Consider the following 25013-nt stretch of genomic DNA (forward strand, 5'->3'; position numbering starts at 1 on the left):
TTTATCCTGAATATCAGGAAAACATCATGAATCGAGAATAGAATATATTCAAAGATAATGGTACAGCATTAGAGTAGTAACAAGATAGGATCAAATTAAATGTCCAGCAGTATGTGGGTATTCAGTTAATAATAAATTCAGGGTGACATTTTTGACATGGGAAGATTTTAAGTTAAGCAGGTTATAAAACACTATGGACAATAGGCTTCCTTTTTTTTTTTTTTTTTTTGGTACTGGGGATTGAACTCAGGGGCATTCAACCACTGAGCCACATCCCCAGCCCTATTTTGTATTTTATTTAGAGACAGGGTCTCACTGAGTTGCTTAGCACCTACTTTTGCTGAGGCTGGCTTTGAACCCACAGTCCTCCTGCCTCAGCCTCCCAGGCCACTGGGATTTCAGGCATGTGTCACTGCTCTAGGCTTAGGCTTCCATTTTTCTGAAATGTTTATATGTGCACTATTTGGAAGGACACTGTGTCAGTTTTTTATTGCTGTGACTAAAATTTCAGATATAAACAACTTGCAGGAGGAAGGATTTATTTTGGCTCACATTTTCAGTCCGTGGTAGCCTGGCTGCATTGCTCTGGGTCTGAGATAAGGCAGAACATCATGCAGAAGGGCGTGGCAGAGAAAAGCTGCTCAGCTCATGCAGACAGAAAGTATGTATGGGGGTAGGGCAGGGACATTGTAGAGTCCCCAGGGGTTTTCCCCAGTGCCCTTTTCCCACCAATCATACTCTACCTGCCTCCAGTTTCCACCACCTCCAGTAAGTCCACTCAACTATCAGTGGATTAATCCACTGATGAGGTCAGAGCCCTCATGATCTGATCACTTCCCCTGTGTCCCACTTCTGGACATTGCTATAGACATCCAAGATCCAAACCATAAGAGACACAGCAAGGTATTAACAGTGGTTATTCGTAGGTAAGAGATTATAATTCAATATTTTTCTTGATTATCTGTTTTTTTCAACTTTTCTAGTATGGATAGTTACTACTTTTTTTTTTTTTTGTACCAGGGATTGAACCCAGGGGTGCTTAACCACTGAGCCACGTCCCAAGTTCTTCTTTATGTTTTATTTAGAGACAGGGTCTTGCTGAGTTGCTTAGGGCCTGGCTAAGTTGCTAAGGCTGCCCTTGATCACCATCCTCCTGCCTCAGCCTTCTGAGCCACCAGGATTACAGGTGTGCACCATCACACCCAGCAGGTACTAATTTTTAATAGGCAAAAGAGAGATTCAGTTATTATAGAAAACAAAATAACTCTCTACTCTATGATTCTAAGTTCATATCTATTGAGGGAAAAAAGTATGCTTGTTTTTTTAATGCAGTTCATCTTTTTGTTGTCATGGTTATAGGTTACAACATGATTGTTAATAAGTGTTTATTGAATTTGAAATTATAGAATTCCCCATTAGGGCCATTTCAAAGAGACAGATGAAGGAGATAGAGATTTTTTGCAGTTATCTCTGCCCTTTAAAACTGAATAGCTAGCTAGGCACCACGGTGCATGCCTGTAATCCCAGCGGCTTGGGAGGCTGAGGCAGAAGGATCACAAGTTCAAGGGCATCCTGAGCAATTTAGTGAGGCCCTAAGCAACTTGGCGAGACCTTGTCTCTAAATAAAAATAAAACAAGGGGGAGAATGGGAGAAATGGAGGAACATTGATTGGGCAAAGGGGAGGGAGGGGAGGGAGGGTGCATGGGGGAGGAAAGATGGTGGAATGAGATGGACATCATTACCCTAGGTACATGTGTGACTGAACATATGGTGTGACACTACATCGTGTACAACCATAGAATTGTAAAGTTGTGCTGCAGTTGTGTACAATGAATCAAAATGCATTCTGCTGTCATATAAACCTAAATAAAATTTAAAAATTTAATTAATTTTAAAAAAGGGCTGAGGATGTGGCACAGTGGGTAAGTGCCCATAAGTATGACAGCATTAGCACTTCTGATCAGAGCAGAGTCTCTGAAGGTCTTGAAAACATCAAAGGAAGAATGCTAGTGATGATCAATACTGGATTTTGTTGCTATTGTCTTTCCTTGTATTAATCTAGAGAAAGAAAGGAATTTTTATTACAAAAGGAATACATGGTGATTCTTTTTTTTAATTTTAATTTTTTAATTTGTTTTAATTAGTTACACATGACAGTACAATGATCTTGACATCATACATTTGAATCAGATGGGGTATAATTTCTCATTTTTCTGAGTGTACAGGTTGCAGAATCACATTGGTCATACAGTCACATATATACCCGCAACAATAATAATGTCTATTTTATTCTGCTTCTTTAGCAAATATGGATGCTTGCTGTATTCCAGACATTGTTCTAGGTGCTGGGGACATACAGTGCATAAACAGAATCCTTGATTCATAGAGCTGACATTCTAGCTGAAGGAGGCAGGCACCACACAGATGAAAATGTAACTGTACAATGTCTCTTTGCCATTCAGGACAGAGAAGAGTAAGGCTGGGCAAGGAAATGGGTGTTATGTGGATGCACCAGTGGGTGGTGGGAGGTTGTTATTTTACAGAAAGTGGATGAGAAGACTGACTGATAAGGTGACATTTGAACAGAGATCTGAATTCATGCAAGTGGGCCATGCACTTGGTATCTGTGGTGAGAGGGTTCCTGAAGACACACCAGCAAGCCCTGAAGTGCCGGCATTTTTTATGACCAGCAGTTAGGCCAGAATGCATTTTTAATTCCATTTGTAAATGAAAACATTATCTTGTGTGCCTTTGCCCATGTCCAAGATTGTTTTCCAAGAAGAAAGTCATAAAGTTAATTTTTTTTCCATCAGAATATAGGTACTTTTAAGGCTTTTGTTAAGTAGTACATATGTATCTTTCAGAGAGATACTAGTTTATATCTCACAGATGTACACAAGGGGTCAGTTTCATGACACATTATATTAGGCAGTACATTTTTTAAAAAATGCTAGTTTCAGGGCTGGGGATGTGGCTCAAGCGGTAGCACACTCACCTGGCATGCATGTGGCCCGGGTTCGATCCTCAGCACCACATACAAACAAAGATGTTGTGTCCACCGATAACTAAAAAATAAATATTAAAATTCTCTCTCTCTCTCTCTCAAAAAAAAATGCTAGTTTCTTGGGGAAAATTTGCTATATCTTTAGTTAAAGCTAATCAAATGCTCTTTTATTATTAGGGGACTTGAATAATCTTTTTTATATGTATTAGTCATTTGTGTGTGTGTGTGTGTGTGTGTGAGAGAGAGAGAGAGAGAGAGAGAGAGAGAGAGAGAGAGAGCGCCCACACAAAAAATTACTGCTTGGTCTACTGTTTTTCTTTGGGGAGTTGACTTTTGCATCAATTTGTAAAGAGTCATTATACATAAAAATACTAACCTTCAGTCTGTTTTTCTGTTATCAGTATTTTTTTCTTGATTTGTGAATCAGCTGTCAATCTACATTATGGTGTTTTTGGCCCTTACATTTTATGTGGGTAGATGGATCAGTCTTTAATGACTTCTGTCCTTGGAATAATGTGTTTAAAAAAAAAAGTCAGAGGGGGGGCATTTATTGAGTGTTGCTTTGTTGACTGTGCTATGCACTGTCCCCAACACCATACATTCATTTTCTTATCTAGTTTTCTCATTAGCCCCTTCTAAGCTTCATCATTCCTATTTTATATATGAAACAAGTGAGTTCTTGCAACCTAGCTTTAGAGTTGGGACATGGATCCAGGTTTGCCTGTGATGACTGTTAAAAACTTTAGATCAAGTAAATTTAGCAGAGCTTATTTGAGCAACGAACAATTCATGAGCTGGACAACACTTAGAACAACCAGAAGAGATTCTGCATAGCAGACAGCAAGCTCTGAATGCAAAAGTAAAGAAACAACTTGATTGGCTATAGCAAGGCATCTGCCTTATTTCGGTGTAGTTCAGTGGGAGGTTCCTACTGGTATAACCAATGGGCTGGTGGCTGCTTGTGATTGGCTGAGGTTTAATTTTTTTTTTTTTTAACTTTTCAATCAGTTTCAAGAAATGTCTCCAAGTTAAGAGGTTTGCTTACATAAGAGCTCTGGGTACAGAGACAACCCCAGGCTATGGCTTCCTTCTTATTTGCTTTAAACTGCAAAGGCCACATTCTTTCCACTACATGCAACCCCCTGCACTGTACTTGTGCATCTTTTCTGTCCCCATGCTTAGATGACCTGCCTTCTGACAGAAGAAGGGACTCAGTCCAGGGACATGCTGAAACTTTGTCCATCTGTTAGAGCTAGCGGTTAAAGTCACTCAGCTAATTGCTGGAATGTTCTTGGGAGCAAGAAAATGAATCATACTTTCAAAAGATACTTTTCAAAATATTTACATAGCCTTGTGAATATTACAAGATTATACTCTCCTGCATGGGAGGCTGAGGCAGGAGAAACGCAAATTCAAGGCCAGTTTGAACGACTTAGTGAGACCCTATTTCAAAATAATAAAAAAGGCTGGGGATGTAGCTGAGTGGTTGGGCACTTGTCTAACATCATGCACAAGACCCTGGGCTTAATATCCGGTACCAAACAGAAAAAAGAAAGTTGTTTGGTGGATCTCCCTGGAGAATAGTACTCAGTTTTAGCAGAGCTAGCTAAGATGTTAAGTAATAGTTTCATTGCTTCCTGAAGAAAAAATTGTTTAAAAAAATATTTATGGGATGATAGAAGCACAAAGGAACACCAAACTGGTAGCTCTTGTCCTTAGCTCATCTCCACACTGGAGAAGCAGGGGAGACCCAGTTGTTATGAATTTTATCTGCACCAAGCCTGAGCCCTTAGAGTTGGGATAGTGCTTTAGCAGTCATGGAAACCCTTTAAGCCAGAGGTCCAAATTCTTATTCTTGAAACAACAACTGTCAGTAGTTCTTCAAATTATGTAAATACAGCTGTGGGCCAGCTCTCTCTTGCAGCAGATTTTGTCTCTACACATAATACACCCACCTTCTGTCTCTTTTTTTGGTACCAGGGATTGAAATCAGGGGCACTCAACTACTGAGCCACAGTCCCCAGCCCTATTTTGTATTTAGAGACAGGGTCTCACTGAATTGCTTAGTCTCGCTTTTGCTGAGGCTGGCTTTGAACTCGAGATCCTCTTGCCTCAGCCTCCAGAGCTGCTGGGATTACAGGCGGGCACCACCATGCCCAGCTCCTTTCTCTCTTACCATGGCTGCTACAGTCTGTTTATTGCCTGACTTTCCCACTTGCTTGTAAATTTCATAAAAATAAGGCCTTGGACTGTCTAAAGAGCTGTACCTTTAATGACTAGAATACTGGAATATACCATGTGCTTAATAAATAGTTAATGAATATCTTAGTCTGTTCGGGCTGCTATAAAAAAATACCATGGACTAAATGGCTTATAAACAACAGAAATTTATTACTCACAGTTCTAGAGACTGGGAAGTCTAAGATCAAGGTGGCGGCAGAGTTGGTATCTGGGGCTGACCCACTCCCTGGTTCATTGATGACGACTTCCCGCTGTGTCACCAGGTAGTGGGAGGGGCAAGGGAGCTAGCTTTATGAAGTCTCTTTTATAAGGGCACTAATCCTGTTCATCAGGGCCCTGCCCTTATGACCTAATCACTTTCTGGAGACCCCACCGTTTAATGACACCACTTCAGGGGTTAGGATTTCAACATATGGATTTGGAGGGGGTCAAGATATTCATACCACAGCAATGAAGAATAAGCTTGTGACAGAGCCTTTCCAAACCACAGGAAACTCTTACTGCTGTTATTAATGAACAAAAGGGAGAAACTATATTGAAGAAAATATATTTGAATTTTAGTCTCAAAATTGAAGACTAGGGAATATAGAAAACATCAACTCTAAGACAAATTTAATAGTATATTTTGGATTATTAGAGAACAAGGGAGGCTCCCCAGAACCTTATAGCAATTGTCTACTTTACATCTTTGTATCCCCAAAGTGAGATGATCATAATTTTCAAGACAACTCATGATTTCCCCCAGTCAAACCTGTTTTGGTTTCCCCTGTCTTAGCATACTACCCCAATGTCATTCCAGTTGATTCTCTATACTGTAGCCAGAGCAACCTTTTCAAAACTCAAGTCAAATTCTCTCCACCCCTGGGTTTATCCCTTCTTCTACTCAAGCTAAGCTTGTCTTCCTCTAATTTTTCTCTTGTTACAGGGCCTTTGCACATGCCATTTTTATGTCTAGAATGCTGGGTCCCCTGCGCTGCTCTAGCCCCCAACCCCTGTACCCAATTTAACTTTGGCTTTCATTTCAAACATCACTGGAAATGACTTTAAGAGGTCAGAATGTCATTAGCATAGTCTTTTAGTCTCTTTTGTAACAGTTATCAATGTAGTATTTTAGTTGTTTTATATAAGCAAGACATACAATTTCCATCCTTGGGAGGCTTACATTGTAGTTGGAAGCTGGGGGAGACATTAATAATATATGCAGAAGCTCCTTTATCTGACTATTGGATAGACAATTAGTGGGTTAATTAAAAGTCAAATACATCAGGAAATTATCTTTGATAGAACAATCTATTCATTTTGACTTAAAACATAAATATGCATGTATGGATTGCTAATTGGTATTCTCTCAGGTCTTTTGTTGTTTATAGTATACCTAACTTATACTCTGTTGTTTTCATTTGGAATATATTCTTAAAAAGTTGAACAAGAGCCTGCGCGTGGTGCACGCCTGTGGCTTGGGAGTCTGAGGCAGGAGGATGGAGAGTGCAGAGCCAGCTTCAGCAAAAGCCAGGTGCTAAGCAACTCAGTGAGACCCTGACTCTAAATAAAATACAAAACAGGGCTGGGATGTGGCTCAGTGGTCGAGTGCCCCTGAGTTCAATCCCCAGTACAAAAAAAAAAAGTTGAGAACTTTGAAACCATACAAATATAGGATCTTTGATTTTTAGTTATTTTTTCCTTTTTTCCTACCCTCTCACACTTGCCTTACCCACACCTGTTCTGGCAGCCATTTTCCCAGACACCCATATTTATTATTCTTAATGGCGGCTGTGGGGTTATGTTGGCGTGTGTTGGAATAAGGCAGCTTCACACTGGTGAGCACCCAGGAGGGCCAAGGAAGGGCCCCACAGCCAATGGCTTCTTCCACAGTTGTCCCCAGTGCTCCCATGAGTGCATGCTGCTTTGCCCTGTTGGCCATGAGTGAGGTGATTGTGGTCAACACAAGCCCCAGTGCCCTGTGCCTGGTCCCACATTTCCCAGAAGTCTGTGTGTTTGTTCTGGTGGAAGTTATTTCCTTGTGTTTCAGGGCAGAGGGGTTAAACTACAAGATGTTCCCTAGTTGCTTTCTTTTCCTCACTTCCACAGCCCCTCAGATTCTCTGGTATCTCTTGGAGTATTTGACTCAGCAGGCGTTTTCTTTGTTTATTTTAAGGGGGACTGGAGTACAAATGTCAGGGGCTCTACTGACCTTACATTCCACAGTGCTGGGCGTGCTGCAGCCAGACCAGCTGCTGTTTCACGTGGTGCACCCCAGACTTCCTCATCAACACTCTGCTTGCACCATAGCCCGGGGCTCCTTCCAAGGACAGCAGGTCACAGGCCTCTGTCCCTTCTCCTGTGATCCATGCAAGCTTAATGTCAAGTGGGAAACCTTTTCCTAGAGGAGGAGCAATTAGCTGCTGTTACTCCTGGCCCCTTAGGGGGGAAGACTGCATCCTTCTTTCTCTGACCTCCTTTTAGTTGGGGGTGCCACACCTCTTATTGCATTAGGGATGGTGATAACAGAGAACATTCCTTGATTAATTAGCTGCTTTATCTGCTACTAAATTTCTGTTGTGTTTGCAGCTTATCTGTTTACATGTCTGTGTTTCTCCATAACCTATGAGCCTCCAGAAGGCAGTGTGTAAAAGGGGCTTTAGAGCCAGATGGACCTGGATTCAGATTCTGGCTTTGCCATTTACCAGCTGTTCTAACCATAGGCAAATACCTTTAAAGTTTTTGTGCCTCTGTTTCCTTCTGGGCACAATAGGGTAATAATACAGATGCACCTTCACTTACAACCCAGTTATATCCTTGATAACACCATGGTAAATCGGAAATACTGTAAAAAAATGCACTGAATACATCTAACCAGCTCAACATTATAGTTTAGCCTCGTCTATCTTAAACGTGCCCAGAACACTTAACTTAGCCTCCAGTTGGGCAGAATCAGTGGAGACAAAACTTATTAATAATAAAGTGTTAAATATACATGTAATTTATTGAATACCACATTAAAAACAAAAACCAGAAAAGATGTATGAGCTTGCTGTTAGAAATACTGGGGTGCCACCAGGACTCAAAAATGTGCTTGGAGTAGCTCAGCCAGGCCAGCTTTACATCTGCAGAAGGGTGTGTGCCTCAAGTAAGCACGTTGCCCCGCCCCCCGCCCCAGTCCGGTTTTTATCCCTAATGCTGCACTGCCTCTTGCTCTGATAGGAGGAGCTTGGGGTTACAATCTATGCAATTGGCTATTTTAAAAATTGGGGTGGGCACAGGAAAGGGCGATAGTTAAAATGGTTACAACTGAATCTCCAAATGGCTAGGATTAGATCTCATATCCCAATTTAGATCTCATTTCCCAATTAAGACTCAACACTATATTCTGAAAATGGACCACTAGACTTTCTATTTCTCACAATGCTTTGACATCATCATAAATTGAAAGTTTTTAAGTCAGGGACCATCTGGAACAACTTCCTTATAGGAATTTTGTGCATATTTTTAAAAGATATAGCATAGAAGTGATTTATCACAGTGCCTGGTTTGTCACAAGCAGTCACTAAAGGTTGACTGTGAGGCTGCTGCTCATATTCAAGTCCCAGCACTGTGTTAGTTTCTGTAAGTATTGTTGAATGAATTGATGTAGTGAGTAAGGTCTGAAGTACTTGTTAGCCCCTGGAAGCATTGAAATGCTAGATCTAGATCTGGTCTTGGATGGGGTGCCTGCCCCTGCCCATAAAATGAAGCCCATCTCTGGAGCAGATACCCTTCCAGAAGAGCAGTTCACTGAGTTGGGGTTATTGTGGGATTATTGTGTTATACTATATGGTAATAGCATCACTTATTTTATTCATTGTTTATTCATTATTAATGAAGAAGATAGGGGAATGGGCCCCCAAAGAGGCTTCTCTAAATGAATAGGTTGTTCCTTGAAATTAACCTGTAGAAACATTCCAAATTTATCTGCAAACTCCTTGTCCTGGGGCAGCAGAAAAAGGGAGGTGGGACAGATATGAGTGAAGGCTACAGACTCAGGACTAACCAATTAGAATGTTTCAGGCTGGTCCAATAGCTGTAACACTTTCCCCATACCTGATCAGCATAGACATTGACCAATTAACCTTGGTACTTTTTCAATACCTGATAGCATAGATATTGACCAATAGCTTTGGTACTTTTCCAATACCCAATTAACACAGTATTGATTAGTGCCCTTACCCAGTAAATCCCTAGACTAGCACACTTAACTACAGTCCCTGTTGGGCTTTGTTTCACCCTGGGGAAGCTCTATTTTCTTCTCACTTTGATGAGTCCTACTCTTTTATACTCATGTGTCCTTGTCTGTGGTTTTTCATTCTTCCAGTTGACAAGACAACCTGGAGAGAAGTCACTGGAAGGCAGCGGGGGTCTGCTGTAATACTACAGCAGCAGAGGCTGAAAATGCGGTTTCTTTTGGGAACCTGAATTAGTGCATCAGACGCATTTCTAACAGATGGGGGAAGCAGTTTGCAACCTTAAGTGATATGCATTGTATGTAAAATGAGGATTTTGCTTTTCTTGAGGAGAACGAGATTCCACACTGTAATGAAAAAGCAGTTCCTGGTGTGTCCACAACTGAATCAAAGAAATGCGCCCTTCAGAAGTCCTTGAAGATTCCCTGAAACAGAATTCCGGCAATGCCAGGTTAACGGTTGAAGTCAACATATGACCACCCTGCTGAAGTTCTAGAATTTATTTTTAAAAATTCATTATTTTTATTTTAGTGGTTCTTTTTGTTGTGAATCCATGGAACTGTTTGATATATCCTAGGTAAAGAGTCTTTTTATAATTTTACTGACCAAATTAAAATCACCAGCCTTGAAAAAAAAATTAGATTTGTTTTCTTTCCTGGCCTGCAGCAAGCCCTCTCCCATTTCCAACTGTGGGGTCAATAGTGCTAGATAGCTGGCACAATGACAGGGCTGTAGAAAGGACATCTGCCTCTGTGGCTCTCACAATGAATAAAGACCACATCTCACTTAAGGAGTCCATCAGGGATATTCAGACAATCCCTGTGTTAGGTGCCTCTGACACCAACTGCCTTTTTTTTTAAAACATAAAGCAGCAAAGATATTATTGTGGTTTTTCCTCCTCTTTTCAGATCTGATGTTTTGACTTGGCTTCCTGCTTCAATTCTGTTTGTGGGGAAAATCTATGCTGGGTCCAGGGCTTTGTCCAGACTGGTAAGTATTAGAGATTGGGGTGGGGAGGGATGACCCCTCTCTCTCCCCTTCCTCTTTGCCTTTTAACATATTGCATGTGGCATCTGTCTCATCCATGGGTTGGAGGCAAAGCATCAGCTTTAGTAATGGTAAAGCTAGATTGGAGAACAAGTCTTGGGTCTGAGCCAACATGGGACATTACCCCTGCTTTCACCGAATTGAAAATAACCTGAAAATCAGAAAGGGCCAGCTTATCTTGCAAGGATGGAGCCATTCAAGGGAAAAGCAGAAGAGAAGCAACAGGCTTTGCTTCAGCAGCCTTCAGTGGAGGCCAGCTCTCCACTTGCTTAAGTCAGGCTGTCTATGGGGGCAGGAGGGTGGGGTGGGGGCTCAGTCTGCTCCCTACTTCTGAGGAACTCAAACCCTGCCTACTGGTAACATGGTGCAGAGGATGCTGGCCTCAGTCATGGACACAAATGCCTGGTGCAGAGTTGATACCCAGTACATGGGGATGTTAGTAAAATAAATGATCTGTTCCATTTTCCCACCCTCTCCACCCAGTACTGAGCTCCCCAAATGTAGGAACTATGAAAACCAGAGCTGCTTCCAGATCCCTCAAAATATTTAGTTGTCATAAAGAGAAACCATCATTGATGGAAGGTGGCATAAAAATCAGGAGTGGCATTAATGTCTGCCCCCACCCCCAGGGCTGGGATTGGAACTCATGGCCTTGTGCTTGCCTGGCAAGTGCTCTGCCACTGAGCCATACCCCCAGTCTTCCTGCTCCCTTTTAATATCCTGCTATTTTTGTTTGTTTTGTGGTACTGAGGATTAAACTCAGGCTTGTTCTTCCAGTAAGCTGCACCCCCAACCCTTTTAAAAACATTTTTGATTCAGTCTCTACATTGCCCAGGTTGGCCTCAATCTTGCAATCCTCCTGCCTCAGCCTCTCAGGTGGTTGGGATTAAAGTCATATGCCACTCCTGGCTTGCCGTTTTTCTCAGAAAATGTCTGTGTTCTGACTTTCAGAAAAATGTGACTTTGCAAAAGAATTCTGTCTTTTTATATTGTTTGTTATATTAGTCCCTGAGATTTCAGATATAACAGTAAAAACAAACAAGTAAACAAAATCCACTTAACTGCATAACAATGTTGCAAAATAGCAGTGGAGAATGTAATTTCTAAATTAAATCATCGTTTTTCTTTCCTGATTCATAAGCTTGAGAAGATGGAATGATACATACAGTGGGAGAAACTTCCTGGGTGGGCCTAAGAACTGACCTGCAGTGCATGTTGGTGCTCAGCCCAGAACACGCAGCTTGAGCTGGTTTTCCGTCTTGGTTCCATCAGGCCTGTGGGCTCCTATGAATCTGCTGCCTCACTTTACATCCTTTGTCCAGCAGAGGGCGCGTATCTTGTCCTACCACAGAGAGGATTTGGTGGGGGAAAAAATTGTTGCTCAAAGGCTTTTACAACTTTTTCCTAGGCTCCAGATAATTATGGGTGCCAGAATTTTGAAGGTTGAATGAAAAACGCATTGTGCTCATAATACTTTCTGTTCGAAGAGTGCTTTTGTATGGGTTTCCAGAGTATTTCCTTTGTATCTTTTTCTGTGATTCTCATAATCACCAAACAAGTGGTGGGTGAGGCAGATGCCAGTTAGCTGACACAGGAAGAGATGTTGGTGTGGAAAGTCTTGCTAACCTGCCTCTAGTCCCAGGTAGTGGCAGCTCTTCTGGATCCCTACCTTTTGTCGTTCCAGATTTGTGTCTTTAGGACCAATGCATAGGATTTTCCCTCTTCTGCACTAGGGATTGAACCCAGGGGTGCTTGCTCTACCACTGAATTATATCTCTGGCCCATTAATTTTTTTTTTTTTTTTAATTTTGAGACAAGGTCTTGCTAAGTTGCCCAGGCTGGCCTCGAACTTGCAGTCCTCCTGAGTAGCTGGGTTTACAGGTGTGTGCCACTGCACCCAGCTTGGATTTTTGAATGAGCCCAAGGTAAAAATAGTCATGCATAACTTAAGACCCTTTTGACTGCATGTGTTAGAAAGCTTACAAACTAGTCTAAACAAAAGGAAATTTACTGGTATAAATAAAAATTGTAGGGTAGAGACCTACTTGAAGTGTGCCTTGATTCAGGTTCAATGACAGCTTCTTTCAATGTTTTTCTGTTCTCTTCTCTGTCTTAGCCCCATTTCACAGCCAGGCCATCCTCTCTTAGGTGTTATCTCCAGGCTTACTTTCTTATAACTGAACTGGAGACAGTCTTACTAGTAGTTCCTGTATGAGTTCCAGGTTTCCCTTAGATTCAATCAGTCAGGGCCATTGCCTATCCCTAATCTTAAAACTAGTCGGGAGGATGGAATTACGTTGATTGGCTGGCCCTGGATCTTGCTTCCTGAAACAACTGCTGTGGATGGAGAGGTTGGGAACACTGATTTACTATCCCTGGCCATAGAGGGTCCCCACCTGGATCCCATAGACGAAGAAGAGGGTGTGGCAGATTCTCAATAGAGAAACCATAACAACAACCAAAAAAGGGACAGGGATATGAGGTGGGCTAAAGTCCATTGTAAATATCACTCTTGCGTAGCTTTAGGCAGATGGGGAGTCCTGTAACCTAGAACAATGTTTCTCGAAGTGTGATCCACAGGTGCACTGATCTTTGAGTTCCTTGTTACCTGTGAGAAGATCGCGCCAGGACATACATCAGCTTCAGCACTAAACATACTTGTTTCATTGAGTGTCTGTGGCTGCTGCTTTTTAACAGCAGAAGAAGGAAATAGTGCATTGATTTACATGTTGTGTGAGCTCCTTCTCTTCTCCTGTACCAGCAGTGGAGTGACTTTGACCTAAGAACAGCCTTCTTTAACCAGCAAAGAGAAGCCACTCAATTTAAACTCTTTGAACCAAGGGAAACAACCCAATTCCAAATATGCCCAATTAGAGTAAGAGGAAGATGGGTGGGAGACACTTACTATTGTTTTATTTTAACAAAAGGACTCAATCCAGCATCTCTTCTTTGTTTTTGAAGTTCTTTGTTTTTACACAGTTGCTTCCTAGGGTGGGTAAACATGAGGCATTGGTACAGTTTGTGTTGGATAGAAAACAGACATCAATATGCTGCTGCCAAGCTGTCAGTTTAATGAATCCATAAGGAATTAGGGGGAAAATACTTAGTTAAAATCTGTGGGTGTGTTGTTATGCAAAACACTTTCAAGGTAGCTCTCCCATGAAGACTCCGTGATGTGGCAAGGCTGTGAAGTTCAGTTCTGATGTGCAGTGCCCAGGAGGAAGCTAGGCAACCTCTGCAAGGGCCCTGTGGAAAGAGTTCTTTGTGGATTTTTCTCCACCTCGAACTCACAAACAAATGATACGTAGAGTTAAATATTATTTTTGTGGTTATCCATTAAGAAAATATTTATTTGGGACCTACTGTGTGCTGGGGCTTAAAGACAAAGAAGACCTGGTTCCTGACTTTGAGGAGCCGGAAGGGATGAGAGGCAATGAGAGATACATGGCTCCCCACAGGGGCAGCCACCATGAATACTCAGTGTCAAGCATGTGCTGGGTGCTTCCTGTGTTGCCAGTTTGGGTGTCATATGATGTTGAACTTACTCTCCCTTCGACACAGCTGATTCTGACCTGCCTGCCCATACACTGCATGACGTCACAGCGGTGATGGCTCTGATGGTATGAGTGCCAATCTTTGGACAGCATAACTTTGACGTTTCATTGTCACTCTCATTATAATTTTCTGCCTTAAGTCTTCTCCCCTACTCTGGGTTGCTTCAAAGCCTGTGCTGGAGAGTGTTTAGGACAGATGTACAAATTCCTACATGAGTGAGCCTGCTGGGGAGAGGCCATGGTGCTGGTGATTCACCTGCTGCTCAAACCATGTCATTCTCTTGCTTAGGGAAGGCCAGGGTCAGCAGTTGGAGAGACTGTGCAAATCTTGGTTAAGGCACCTTGACAAGGCTGGAATTGGTTTTCTTGCTGACCTCTTTGAACTTGATCTTTCCTAACTGCTTGTCATGGTTTGTCTCTTGCATGAGCTCAGCAGCCACTCAACACATTGTGGGTGGAGATGAGATGGAGGGAGGTGTTGATGAAGGACATGCATCAATAATTAAATCCATTTGGAGTGAATTACTCAGTTAAGCAAGATGGAACTTGTGGGTCTCCTCTGCCTTTGGTTCCAGTATCACATAAAGGGACTTGGATCCATAAAGGAAAGAATCTAAGTGTTGATGTTGAAAGGAGAAGCTGTCCTCCTCTTACTGCTGAGTAGGGGTTGCTTTTCTTTTTTCATATTGTTTTCTCATCAAGGCTGTTGCAGTTCAGTCAATCTACAAGGATTACTTTGTTCAATCTACACTGATTACTTTTTAAAACATGGGCTTGGCAGCAATTCAGTAAACCCCTCCCAAGATTTTCATTATCTTCTTGCTACATCTAAAAGTGTTTCCCATAATCTTATAAAAGATTATGGACTCTGGGGAAAATATTTATGACATTGGATTTGACAGTAATCTCTTGGCTATGGTACCAAAGGCATAGGCAACAAAAGAAAAAAAATAGACTAACTGGACTTCATTAAAACTATAAACTTGGGTGCATGAAAGGATACTATCAACAAAGTAAAAAGGCCACCTAAAGAATGAGAGAAAATGTTTGCAAACTACTTCTCTGATAAAGAAACATTATAGAGACTATAAGGAGAACTCTTAAAAATCAACAGCAAAACCCAAACAATCTGTAATCCCAGTGGCTCTGGAGCCTGAGGCAGGAGGATTGTGAGTTCACAGCCAGCCTCAGCAATGGCGAGGCACTAAGCAACTCAGTGAGACCCTATCTCTAAATAAAATACAAAATAGGGCTGGGGATGAGGCTCAGTGGTTGAGTGCCCCTGGAGTTCAACCCCTGGTACCAAAACAAACAAACAGAAAACACAACAAACCCAAACAACTTGATTAAAAAATCTACAAAGGACTTGAATAGACATTTCTCCAAAGATGATTGATTTATAAATGGTCATGGAGAGATGATCAACATCATTAATCATTAGGAAAATGCCAATCAAAACTATGAGATATTTGTGTGCATGTATGAATATGTAACAATGAATCCCATCATTATGTACAATTAAAATGCACCAATAAAAATATGGAAATTAAATAAATTTTACAAGGAAACAAACAAAAACCTATGAGATACTACTTCATACTCATTATGGTGGTAATTATAAAAAGAAACAGAAAATTACAGCCATTGACACCATTCATTTCTAAAACTCTTTTCATCTTGTAAAACTCAAACTCTGGACCATAAAGCACTAACCCCCCGATTGACCCCTCCAGCCCTTGGTTAAGTATCACTTTATTTTCTGTCTCCATAAATGTAACTGCTCATATAACTGGAATTATTGTCTTTTGGTTAGGATGTGGAGAAATTGGAATCCTTGGGCACTGCTGTCAGATGTAGTCATATAGCTGCATTGGAAAATGGTATGGTAGTGCCTGAAAATTTTTAAAATAGAATTATCATATGATTCATCAATTCCACTTTTGGATATATACCCAAAAGAATTGAAAGCTAGAATATGAAGAGATATTTGTGCATCCATGTTCATCTGTTATTCATAATCCAGAAGATAGAAGCAACTCAAGTGTCCACCAGTGTCTAAATAAACAAAATGTAGTAGCACATACAATGATGTTATTCAGCCTTTAAAAGGAAGGAAATCCTGTCACATGCTTCAACATGGATGAACCTCGAGGACTTTACACTAAATGAATAAGTCCGACACAAAAAGACAAACACTGAATAATCCCAATTTATATGGAATACTTAGAGTAGTTACATTTATGGCGACAGAAAATAGAGTGATACTTAAACGGGCTGGAGAAGACAAGGGAGGGCGGGTGTTTAGTGTTTTATGGGTTCAGAGTTTGAGATTTACAAGATGAAAAGAGTTTTGGAAATGAAGGGTGTCCAACAATGTGAGTGTATTTAATGCCTCTGAACTCCATATTTAAAAATGGTTAAAGTGTTAAACTTTGTATTCTGCACATTTTACCACAATTTTAAAAAATAAAAATATTTAAAATCCCCAGAAGAACTTTTTTTTGGGGATTATATGAAAAGGAGCTGATAACGTGTTCTTATTGGTCTCACTAGCACTCTTTGGGGTGCTGTGGGATATGCATATTTAGTTTAACTGAATTCGGGTAGAAGTGCAAGAAAAATAGCAGTACATCGAAACCAGGCAAAGCTGCCTATCACTCCAGTGTAGGCTTTTGTGCCAACTGGAGGGTTGTTGCCTCCGGAGGCCTTTTCTTATACCCACGAATATCTCTTGGGATTTGCATTTTATCAAACTGGAGGAATTCCTGGTATATTCAGATGCCTATTTTTCATACAACAAGGTCCCTAATCTGTCAGCTACTTTATGTGATACATGAAGAAAGAACAGAAATGGTCTCTGAGCTTGTGCTGGAGGTACATTAGGGCAGAAGGCAGTCAGCTCCTCTTATGTAAATAAAATATTTATGTAAACAAATACTTAAATTATATCATGCAAATCAATTTATAAATGTTCATTTATTTGTACACCTGTGCATATTCAAATACTTCATAGCTTCCAGAAAGGATGTACGGTAGCTGTTGTAGTTTTGACATGAGGTGTCCTCCCAAAGCTCCTGTGTTAATGCAGTAATTAATATTCAGAAAAGTGAAATGATTAGATTATGAGAGCTGTAATATAATTGGCAAATTAATCTCTTTCGTAGATTAGTAATTTGAAAGGACTACTGTGCCAGGTGGTAACTGTGGACTGGTGGGGTGTGGCTGGAGGAGGTGGGTCACTGAGAGCTTGCCCCTGGGAATTGTGTCTTGTCCCCCTGCACCCTTGTACCCTACTCCCAGCCGGTCCTTTTTGCCACAGTGCTCTGCTGGATCTCGGGCTGAGAGCAACGGAGTTGGCCGCCCATGGACTGAATGTCTGAAACCTTGAGCCCAAAATAAACTTTTCCTCTTTTAATTTGTTCTTGTTGGGTATTTTAGTCACAGTGATGAAAAGCTGGCTAACATAGTAGTTTATAAAAATACTTATAATGAAAACAAGATAAATATTTTCATGCAGAGGATTTTAGAAGAAATACAGATGAGACCTCAGAGACTTAATGCATATTTATGCCATATTATTTTATGACATAAATGCAACTGGGGTTTGAATCTAGCTCTCAGCTTTCTGTAGCCAAATAAAAAGTCCCAGGACTCTTAGTGCTTATTAGAGCAGAGCCATTGCTGAAGAAAAGCAGTGCTATGCCTTGTTGTCAGGTCTGAAGGAAAGTTTCCCCAGGTCCTCATAGAGGATTGGCTGGGAGACTTCATGGGGCAATTCTCCCATACCGTCCTTATAATAAAACCCTCAATAACCTAGTGTCTAGGGTTCTTTGGAGACACATGACAGAAGAAAAAAATTGCTGGGGCTAAAAACCATGGCTCTCTAGTTATCTGGCTCCATACTAGTGTAGGCAGATAGCCTCAGACAATTCCTCAGGAACATTATTTCTTGCATACACAATTCTGATAAATATTGGACTGTCAACAGTTACTAGCATGACTTTAAGCAGGGGTCTAGAGTGCAGTTATTCCATATTCAATATTAAGGACATACCTACATATTTAAAAATCACCCAAGGAGAAGAAAATAGGATTGACATTTTTTTTTTTATTGTTTTTGCTTTCTTTCTTTGGTACTGAGTATTGAATACAGGGGCACCTTACCATTGAACTACATCCCCATCCTTTTTTATTTTTTATTTTCTTTTAATATTTTAATTTTGAGACAAGGTCTCACTAAATTGCTAAGGCTGGCCTTGAACTTACTATCCTCCTGCCTTGGCCTCCCAAGTTGCTACAGGCACCATACCTGGCTGGACTGGCATTCTATAGAAATTAAAAAACTAGCCCAGGTCTTGCTTGACTAAGGGTCATCCACATCCCTGCAGAGTGACCAAGGCCATTTCTGCAGATGAGGCCAGAGTTTCCCCTAGAACGCTGCTCTAGGTTAGTTCCAACACCTGAACAAATAATTAAGGCTTCAAAATTCCATCTGAGAAGCATGAGAATAATGAAATATTTCTAAGGAATAGTTACCACTTTCTTCTCATATCCGAAAAATATTCATTAGCACATAGATGAAATGTTAAATTTTAAGCTAGTGCACTCTAAAGAATAAATTAGTTGTTAATTGTGCCCCTAAGTAATTCAATGAATTGACCTGCAATATAGTCAAATTTGGCCAATTACATTTTGGCAGACTTATGTCAAAAATGATGATTTGAGCTTGACAGTGGTTGATGTTGGGTCATTTTTTTTCCTGATGAAGGATGACTGTACCTTTTGTTGTTGAGGGCATTCCAAGATTCTTGATATTGTGGAAGCACATACTTATTTTTCCGTTCTCTTTAGCAGCAAGTAGACATTTAGGTTAGAAAGGGGAACCAGAATGGATGCCTCAGTTTTCTCATTTGTATGATGGGATGTTAATAGTAGCTCATTTGTGGAGTCACTATGCATTTTAAATATGTGAAAGCAGGTAGATCAGTGTCTAGTATGTTCTAAGCATTCAATGTGTCTCACCTGCTACTACTGCTGTTATCATTTTTCAGGATTTTTGTTTGGTTTAACAGAAGTCCCTGCTGAAGCAAACTCTACAGAGATAATGGCAGGTATCCTAAAGAATCAGTTACTAAAGGGTCTTCTGAACTAATGTAACACACTTCAGACAAGGACCTATGCAATTAGAAGCCAAGAAAGCTTGGTGAAGTTGCCTGCTTTCTTTGATACTGTTGTTTTGCCTTTTCATTTTTTGATATGGGGTTCTTGGAATGTTGCCCAGGCTGGTCCCAAACGCCTGGGCTTAAGTGATCCTTCTGCATGCATCAGACTTTTTTGTTTTGGTGGGGCGGGGGTGGGGGGGAGGCGTTATCAGGGATTGAACTCGGGAGCACTCGACCACTGAGCCTCATCCCCAGCCCTATTTTGTATTTTATTTAGAGACAGGGTCTCACTAAGTTGCTTAGTGCCTCACTTTTCCTGAGGCTGGCTTTGAACTCACGATCCTTCTGCCTCAGGCTCCCAAACCACTGGGATTACAGGTGTGCACCACCTTGCTTGGCCTGCATCAGCTTCATGAGTGGCTGGGACCACAGGTTTATGCCAGCATCCCTGGCTTAATACTGTTTTTGGTAGCCCCTTGTACAGGCAGAGAGTGTAACTGGTCAATTGTAGGCTATCTCTAATGCCTGCTAGCTTCTCAGTTGGAAAAATGGATTAAGAAATTCAGATTTAAAATTTAAACAGGAGTTGAAGGTATGCCTTTTAAAAATGGCATATATTTTACTTGATTCATCCATTTTATATTGTACAAGTTTTACTGGAATAAGCAGACTGCCAGGATTTGGAACACACCAATCAGATTGAACTTTAGACAGTTGGAGAGTCGGGAAGCTTTCACTAGGGACTTGACATAATTTAAGAGCCATAACATAAAGGCTAGGAGCCTCGGCTTGCAATCAAGAGTCACAGCTCTCCCAGAACCAGTTGTGAGAATTTAAGCAAGAGGCCTAGTCTTTACATCTCAGTTTTCCTGTCTTTAAAAATCAGAGTAATAGCATCTACTAGTGGAGTTATTGGGAGGAGTTTTAAATAAGAGAATGCAATAAATCATTGGCACCGTATGCTTAACACATTGTTGGCAGCTACTATTAGTGTGCTTTAAAATCAGTTCTACACATAGGGATGGATCGTTTTCCAGAATCTGATCCGAGTAGAGCCTAGAAAAATTGAGTAGTCTACAGTTCATAAAATTGAAAAAATTAAGCCTCTTTGAAGTCCAGAGTAGGTCTAGTGTTAGGGTCTCAGTTATAAATCTGATCTCAGTACTGATTTTTTAAAAATACCTTTTTTTAGTTGCAGATGGACACACTGTCTTTATCTTATTTATTTATTTTCATGTGGTATTGCGGCTTAAACCCAGTGCCTCACATGTGCTAGGCAAGCAGTCTACCACTGAGCCACAACTGCAGCCATTCATTACTGATTTTATAGCCAGGGAGTAAAAGCTATTTCAAATAAGGTCTTCACTTGATAGGCTTACTCACTTTCATGTGCCACATGATTAACCTAAGACTTTCTTTGCCATCTTCTCAAGAACTGGAATGCCTGGGGCCCACCTTGCCAAACATGGGCCTAATGGATAAAGCCACCTTTTAAAAAAAATGCCCTTTAATAATTTTTTTCCCTTTTTTTGTGGGACTGGAATTGAACCCAGGGCCTTGCACATGCTAGGCAAGTGGGCTAACTCTGAGCTACATCCTAGCCCTTCCCTTAATCATCTTAAAACACATATAAAATAACTTAAAATATGAAAAGTTTAAGAGGAATTATTAAAAGCACAAAAGATAAATGCAAAACAGAAAAGATTGAAATAAACTCTGATTTTGAAAAGAAAAAATCAAAATGAGTTGAGCTTTTTTAAAAAACAAATTAAGTTGAACATGGACACAATACCTTTGTTTTACTTATTTATTTTATGCAGTGCTGAGGATTGAACCCAGTGCCTCATGTGTGCAAGGCAAGCACTCTACCACTGGACCACAACCCCAGCCCCATGAGTTGAACTTTTAAAAATATATATTTTTTAGTTGTAGATGAACACAATACCTTTATTTTATTTATTTTCATGTGGTGCTGAGGATTGAACCCAGTGCCTCACACATGCTAGGTGAGTACTCTATCATGAGCAACAACCCCAGCCCTGAGTTGATCTTTTAATGAAAAATAAAGACATGTTTTTTAAAAGGCAAGAAAAAATGCAAATAAAGAATTAAAAAAGAAAAACAAATAATGCAAAGTAGAATAGAATACTGAAATAGAGCAGAAGCTAAATGATCATAAAAATTTTAAAAACAAGGTAAATATATATCCTCTCTAAAGATAAAGCAAGGAGGTGAGCTGCATAATCTTGAAGCAGATCCTCTGAGCTGAAACAATGGGATGAGCTGCCCATTAGTGATTACCATCTTCTGAACAGTGCTGAGCCCTGATCATGGTCCTTCTCCAAAGTGATTTCGTGGTTCCTTCTAGCAGCCCCAGCTGTTATCCCCACACTACCAGGGAACTGCAGCCTGGATGCTTGCCTTTCTCCACAAGAGAAAGATGCCAAAACAGTGCTCTTATTCTTGGTGTTTTTCTGCCTTCCGTGAAACATCATTATGTCATCAGTAATGAAGACAATAACAGCACCACTGCCCTTACTCCTTCCCCCTCACTTTGTCAAGATAACCTGTCAAGTTAGGAGAGTCTGTCATTCTTAGCGAATGTGCAATGGATCCTTGCATGTCCTAATAGCCCACTGTGTTATATTTTTTATATCTTTGCCTCCTTTTTTTTAAACTTTGTGCAGATTTGGTCCCATTTATCCATATATTTCCTCAGTTCCATATTCTAAGTATTTCCTTGATGTGGCCACTTTTCTCCAACTGCATTGCCACCACCGAGTTTAGACTACCATCTAGTCACTGTATCAGTTTCCTGTGGCTTCTGTAAAAAATTACCACATATTTGGGTGGCTAAAAACAACAGAATCATATGGCCATAAGTCCAAAATCAGTTTCACTGAGTTGAAATTAAGGCATTGGAGGATCATACTCCCTGCAGAGGCTCTAGGGCAGAAACTTCCTCAACTCCTCCAGCTCTGGTGTCCGTCAACATTCCTTGGCTTGTGGCCACATCACTTGAGTGGCTCTGGGTTCCAGTGCTTCTTGACTGTGTGTATCAGACTCTCCTTTCTTTATGTTAGGATACTTATGCCTGCATCTAGGGCCACCAGCTAATCCAGAATAATCTCCTGTTTACTTAAATTCACAAAGACCCCCTCCCCTCTTTTGCCATATAAAGTAACATTCCCAAGTTCCGTGGATTAGGATGTGGATATATTGGGGGTGGAGGCTCAGTCTATGGTATCCCTAGACTTTTGCAGCCATCTCTGTCTCCTTTCCCCGAGTTCCTTTAAATATGCAGATCAATTCATATCTGAGTCTGCCTTAAAATTCTTCAGTGATTCTTGTGGCCCATGGATGCTCCTACTTCCTTGATGTGGCCTGTCATTGCCTCTCTGCCTTTTCTCCTCCTGCTTTTCTTTTATTGTATGTTCCATTCATGCTCAATTTCCTCTAGTTCCATGGAGGAGCTGGGTTTGTTTCTCTGGGCCTCTGCTCTGTTCTCTCTGAGACCCTTGCCTGCCTCTGTGTGAGTCCAGTTCTCACTTGGACTTGGGTCTTCATCTCCTCAAGAAGACTTGCTGTCCCTGCCTGGGTAAGCTGTGCCTTTCTGTGTGTTCCTTTTGAGCTCTCACATACTTGGGACAGGATCCCTTGCAATGTCTACCTTGTTCATGTGATGTGTCCCCTGCACCTGGCATGCTGCCTGATACACGGGAGGTGCTTAATAACTGTTTCTTTCTTTCTTTTTTTTTTTTTGGTACCAGGGATTGGACTCAGGGGCACTTGAACACTGAGCCACATCCATAGCCCTATTTTGTATTTTATTTAGAGACAGGGTCTCACTGAGTTGCTTAGTGCCTTGCTTTTTGCTGAGGCTGATTTTGAACTCTTTTTTTAAAAATTTTGTTTTCTTAGTTGTTGATGGACCTTTATTTTATTGTATGTGGTGCTGAGAATCGAACCCAGTGCCTCATGCATGCTAGGCACGTGCAGTACCGCTGAGCCACAGCCCCTGATTTTGAACTCTTGATCCTCCTGTCCCAGCCTCCTGAGCCCCTCTGGGCTCACAGGTGTGCATCACTGCACCTGGCAATAACTGTTTCTTGATGAGAAAACCTACAGGAGGGGAGCCTTTCCAACCACCCTACCAAGAATAATGCCCCCCAAAGAGCGCCAATGTATGCAGAAGAGTTTGCTGGAGATATGCTCTATGGGAATGCCAGACATTCCCACAGATCTTTATTTTTAAACAAAAATCAAGAATCATGTAACTATGAGATCAGAGAAAATATTTTCATGCTTATTATTCTGTTTTCTTTCAGGCCGTTCCTGTGTTTCTCATTTTGCATAATGCAGCTGAAGTTATCATCTGTGGCTACCAGAAGTGTTTTTGGAAAGAGGTAAGTGATCATGCAAAATGTTAGTTTCACATCCCTAGCCTTAAATTTCTAAGAAACACTCTTCTTTTCAGCGCCCTCAATGAGTGTCCATTCCTGCCACCAATTTCCAGTCAAGACTGCCTGACAGTGGTCACTGATTGCAGGGAACCTGCTTTTAACATTGCTCAGTGGATCAGATGTTTGTGGGAATGTTTGTTAGTGTGAATGCAGCTCGACTCCAGACCAGGGCTGAACCAGAACCTCAGGAGACAAAGAGGAATTTGCCCAGGCCTGGTTGGTAGCAGTCCCACCCCTAGCTTGTCCAGGTACCACAAGAAAATGCCCACAGGGCTTTACACAGAGCATTTGCTCAGCCAGGGAAGCTTTTCTTTCCAGTCCTAGCTGTATCTCATACTAGCCAGAGCAAGCCCTTCACCTTTGGGGTCTCCATCTGTAAAAAACAACAGCTACGCATGTGTAAGTGCCTCCCACAGTTTCTAGCATATCGTGGGTGCTCTGTTTGCCAGCTGTGATGATCAGTGTTATTATGGGTGGTTTAATTTGGTCCCATGGCTTGTTTTCCTCCGGGTCTCCCCAGGCATCAGTAATGCAAAGGGATCCAATGGAACGGATCTGCTTTTCCCATCATGCTTCTCAGGTGGGAATTCCAGTTCTGGCCATCTTCACCCAACTCAGAAACCTAGGGGTACCTTCCACTCCTTAGTCTCCTTTCCCCCCTACCTTCAGTCTGTTACTGAGTCTGTCTCTTCTTCTCCATTCCCACTGCCGCAGTCACCCTAGTTCAAGTCCTCTGTCTTTGGGTGGCCTAGCTGAGGGACTGAGGGATGAGAACTTGGTCCCCTGAGCACTTGTGGCAGTCAGGTAGGGCCTGTGTCCTTTCCTCTGCAGCTGTTCCAGCAAAGGTGGGAGCTACAGTCCACTTGGCACCTGGCCGATCTCCATGTGGGTAAAGGGTTCCTTGCTCCTCAAGGAGAATGGCTCCTTTCTCTCTGATATTTTACTTACCACACCATCGTGCAGTTTCCCCATCTCACCAGTTCTGTGCTGTGCTTTTTTTTTTTTTTTTTTTGCTTTCATCAATCTAAAATCAGGAGACTCTTACAATCAATCATGTGGTGTAATTGTTTTCCTTCTGACATTTATAATCAGTGTTGTCTTAGGTTCAGTGAGATAAGGAAATATTTTCCCTGTGTCTCCAGGAGGCTTCCTTTGAGCCCTCCCAAGGTCAGGGATCATGGGACAGGTGTCTTTATAGAAGTGGTGCTAAGCTGAGCTATCACCGAGTAGGCACTGAGGATCAGGTTCACCATCGCCCTGATAGCTGCTCAGCTCTAGGAGGCTGACTCATGACACTCGGATTCCAAAAAGCCCAATTAGTCCT

At 41.4% G+C, this 25013-nt stretch overlaps 1 protein-coding gene across 5 annotated transcripts in view; it reads left to right on the top strand.

The window, feature by feature from the left end:
* The window catches only part of Tmem241 (transmembrane protein 241), a 117664-nt gene that overhangs the window by 17230 nt on the left and 75421 nt on the right, over window positions 1-25013 (top strand). For 2 of the 5 annotated variants that reach the window (XM_027935678.2, XM_071602857.1), the window contains exons 4-5: window positions 10372-10453; window positions 23555-23632. In XM_027935678.2, coding sequence (XP_027791479.1) covers window positions 10372-10453; window positions 23555-23632 — 160 coding nt within the window. Of the gene's footprint in view, window positions 1-9857; window positions 9915-10371; window positions 10454-23554; window positions 23633-25013 lie in introns of those variants that run through there. The other 3 variants (XM_071602858.1, XM_071602860.1, XM_071602859.1) reach the window with 2 other exon arrangements.

The sequence above is a fragment of the Marmota flaviventris genome, chromosome 16, assembly GCF_047511675.1.
Source record: "Marmota flaviventris isolate mMarFla1 chromosome 16, mMarFla1.hap1, whole genome shotgun sequence".
NCBI classification, from domain to species: Eukaryota; Metazoa; Chordata; class Mammalia; order Rodentia; family Sciuridae; genus Marmota; species Marmota flaviventris.